The 3,350-nt window shown below is 36.0% G+C and overlaps 1 protein-coding gene across 1 annotated transcript in view; it reads left to right on the forward strand.

The window, feature by feature from the left end:
• Positions 1 to 3,350, forward strand: part of LOC105813622 (ankyrin repeat domain-containing protein 12) — a 79,521-nt gene that overhangs the window by 2,512 nt on the left and 73,659 nt on the right. The window contains exon 2 of the mRNA XM_012648381.1: positions 2,196 to 2,338. Coding sequence (XP_012503835.1) covers positions 2,196 to 2,338 — 143 coding nt within the window. The remainder of the gene's footprint in view (positions 1 to 2,195; positions 2,339 to 3,350) is intronic.

Genomic DNA, 3,350 nt, shown 5'->3' on the forward strand with positions numbered 1-3,350 from the left:
ATTTGCAATAATTTTTAAAAACTCATAAACTGTGTAGCCTAGAAATATTAAAAAATTAAGAAAAAGGTATATCACGAATGCATATATGTAGATACTAGCCTATTTTATCATTTACTACCAGAAAATATACACAAATGTCATAGAAAAAGTTAAAATTTATCAAAATTTGAGTAGAAAGGATATCTGCCTGAACAGGTTTTTAATGTAGATGAAAGTGCCCTATTCTGGAGAAATATTCCACAGAGAATATTTATTAGTAAGGAAGAGAAATGAGCACCAGGATTTAGGACAGTAAGGTATATATAGGCTAATTCTACTTTGTGCAAATGCAGTCAAGTTTATGATCAAGACTGCCCCTATCTATAAAGCTACTAACTCCTGAGCTTTTACGGGACAGGGTAAACACCAGGATCAGTCAAGAAGGCCTGGACCAGAACCATTATTCTGGATTGGTTCCATCATTGCTTTGTCCCTGATGTCAGAAAGTACTTTGCTAATAAGGAACTGCTTTTTAAAGTTCTTTTGATATTAGACAATGCTCCTGGCTCTCCAGAACCTCAGGAGTTCAAAGGCCTCCAAGTAGTCTACTTGCCCCCAAACAAAATGTCTCTAAATTAGCCTCTAGATCAGGGAGTCACAAAGACCTTTAAGGCTCATTGTACATGGTACTCCATGGAAAGGATTATCAACACTACAGAAGAGAACCCTGATAGAACCTTATGAAAGTCTAAAGGATTATACCATTGGAAAGATGGCATCATTGTAATAGAAAAAGCTGTGAAAGGCCAGGCATGGTGGCTCATGCCTGTAATCCTAGCACTTTGGGAGGCCAAGGCAGGAGGATTGCTTGAGGCCAGAAATTTGAAACCAGCCTGAGCAAGAGCGAGACACCAGCTCTACAAAAAATAGAAAAATTAGCCAGGCGTGGTGATGTGTACCTATAGTCCCAGCTACTCGGGAGTCTAAGGCAGGAGGATTGCTTGAGCACAGAAGTTTGAGTTTGCAATGAGCTATGATAATGCCAAACACTCTAGCCCGGGCAACAGAGTGACACCCTGTCTGAAAAACAAAAAACAAGCTGCAAAAGCCATCAAGCCCCAAATAATAAATTCCTGCTGGAGAAAACTGTATCGGATGTTGTTTATGACTTCATGGGATTTACCACAGGGCCAGTCAAGGAGATCATGAAAGAGATTATGGATATGGCAAAAGTGGTGGGTGAAGGGTTTCAAGAAATTCAAGAGTTAATAGACACCAAAACAGAGATGATAGAAGATGACTTGATGGAGATGAGTGCTTCTGAACCATCATCAGGCAATGAGGAAGAAGAATTAGAAGAAGCAGTGCCAGAAAACAAGTTGATATTAGACAGTCTGCAGAGGGCTTCCAATTACTCATAACTGTTTTTACTTTTTTTTTTTTTTTAATGACTATGGACTCTTCTATGATACGGGCACTGAAACTAAGGCAAATGGTGGAAGAAGGATTGGTGCCATATAGAAACATAAACATTTTTAGAGAAATGAAAAAGCAAAAAAATGAGAAATTATCATGTATTTCCATAAAGTTATACCACGTGTGCCTGTCTCTCCTGCCTCTCCTTCTAACTCCTTCACCTCTTCCACCTCTGCTGCTCCTGAGACAGTAGGACCAACCCTTCCTCTCCCTCCTCCTCCTCAGCCTACTCAGTGTGAAAATGTCAGGGATGAAGACCTTTATGGTAATCCACTTCCACTTAATGAATAGTAAATATATTTTCTGTTTCCTGTAATTTTCTTAGTAACATTTTATTTTCTCTAGCTCGCTTTATTGTAAGAATATAGTATGATACATACAACATACAAGATATGTGTTAATCGACTGTTATTGGTCAGGCTTCCAGTCAACAGTAAGCTATTAATAGTTAAGTTTTGGGTAAGTCAAAAGTTTTATGTGGATTTTTGACTGTATGGAGGTTGGCATCCCTAACCCTGATGTTGTTCAAGAGTCAACTGTAATGTTATCTTGAATGAACCTTCAGTAACGGTGGTGGTGTTCTTAGGTATTTATTTGCAGTAGCTGCTGCTTAACTCCTTTTTCCTTTTGTGCCATGTGCAATTTAGAATTCATATGTCACACATAGGTATCAATGTGAAAAGCATGTATCTTGAATTAGTGCAAGTGAATCATATGTTAAATTAATATTCTAACTTTAGGTTGGACACCACTGCATGAAGCTTGCAATGTTGGATATTATGATGTTGCTAAGATACTTATAGCAGCTGGAGCAGATGTTAATACACAAGGTTTAGATGATGACACTCCACTCCACGATTCTGCTAGCAGTGGGCACAGAGATGTAAGTATGATAGGAAAGAAAAATAATATACGTTTTAAAAATGTAAATTCAACCATAGTAATTTGTTCATTTTTTAGTTATATGATCTTATGTCATAATTTCATTCATTGCTTGATCAATTCATCTATATTTTATTTTCCCTTTTTTCTACTAACTACTAATTCATAGATTTAGCCTTTGTCTTTTCGTAAAATAATCTACTTAATTTGGTAATTCATTAAACAGTTTGGCAAAATTTTCATTTCAAGGCATTCCACTATCAGACATCCAGAGATAGTGGTTAAAGCATATTTTACATACAATAAAAATTGTACAGTGTTGTGCTGCCTATCTTTTAAAAGGCATTTTACTTTAGTTGAGACAATAATGGAATTGGAAGTGAAGATCGATACGAGTTCAGTTTTGACCTGGCCAGTTTATTAGTGTGTGGTCTTGAACAAGTTACTTCTCTGAATCTCCATTTCCTCATCTTTATATAATAAATAATACCTATCAAAAGGGGACATTTCGAAGGAAAGACTGCATGTAAACACATATTGAAATCTAAAGTGTTATAGAAATGTCAGGGGTAAAAGACTGGGTTAAAAGATTTAAAACCTGCCTTTATGTTGCTATATTTTAAATATACCAAAATATTTTACAACTAAAATTTAGAAATTAAAAATGCTGTCTTTCTCAATTAAACATTTTTCTATTTTTCTGTGTTTCTCAATAAAGAGTTTCATTTTGAGTGAAGAAAAATGTAGCCTGTAAATATCAATTTTCCTAAACTGGTCCTTGCTTACCATTGGCCTGTCCTTTTTGCTTGGTTGGCAGTTTGTACAAACCTATGTGATAGCACATACTGTTATTTTTTACTGATGTTCTTGTCTCGTGTCATTTTTCCTGCACTAGACTGCAGAAACCGTGCATACAGACATTTTGTGTTGTTTTCTATTACTGACTCTGGAACTGCTTGTCATATACGAAATGCTCAATAAATTTAGCATGAATGTATCTGTAAGTAGATGGA

Source organism: Propithecus coquereli, unplaced genomic scaffold (genome assembly GCF_000956105.1).
Source record: "Propithecus coquereli isolate 6110/MARCELLA unplaced genomic scaffold, Pcoq_1.0 Scaffold283, whole genome shotgun sequence".
NCBI classification, from domain to species: domain Eukaryota; kingdom Metazoa; phylum Chordata; class Mammalia; order Primates; family Indriidae; genus Propithecus; species Propithecus coquereli.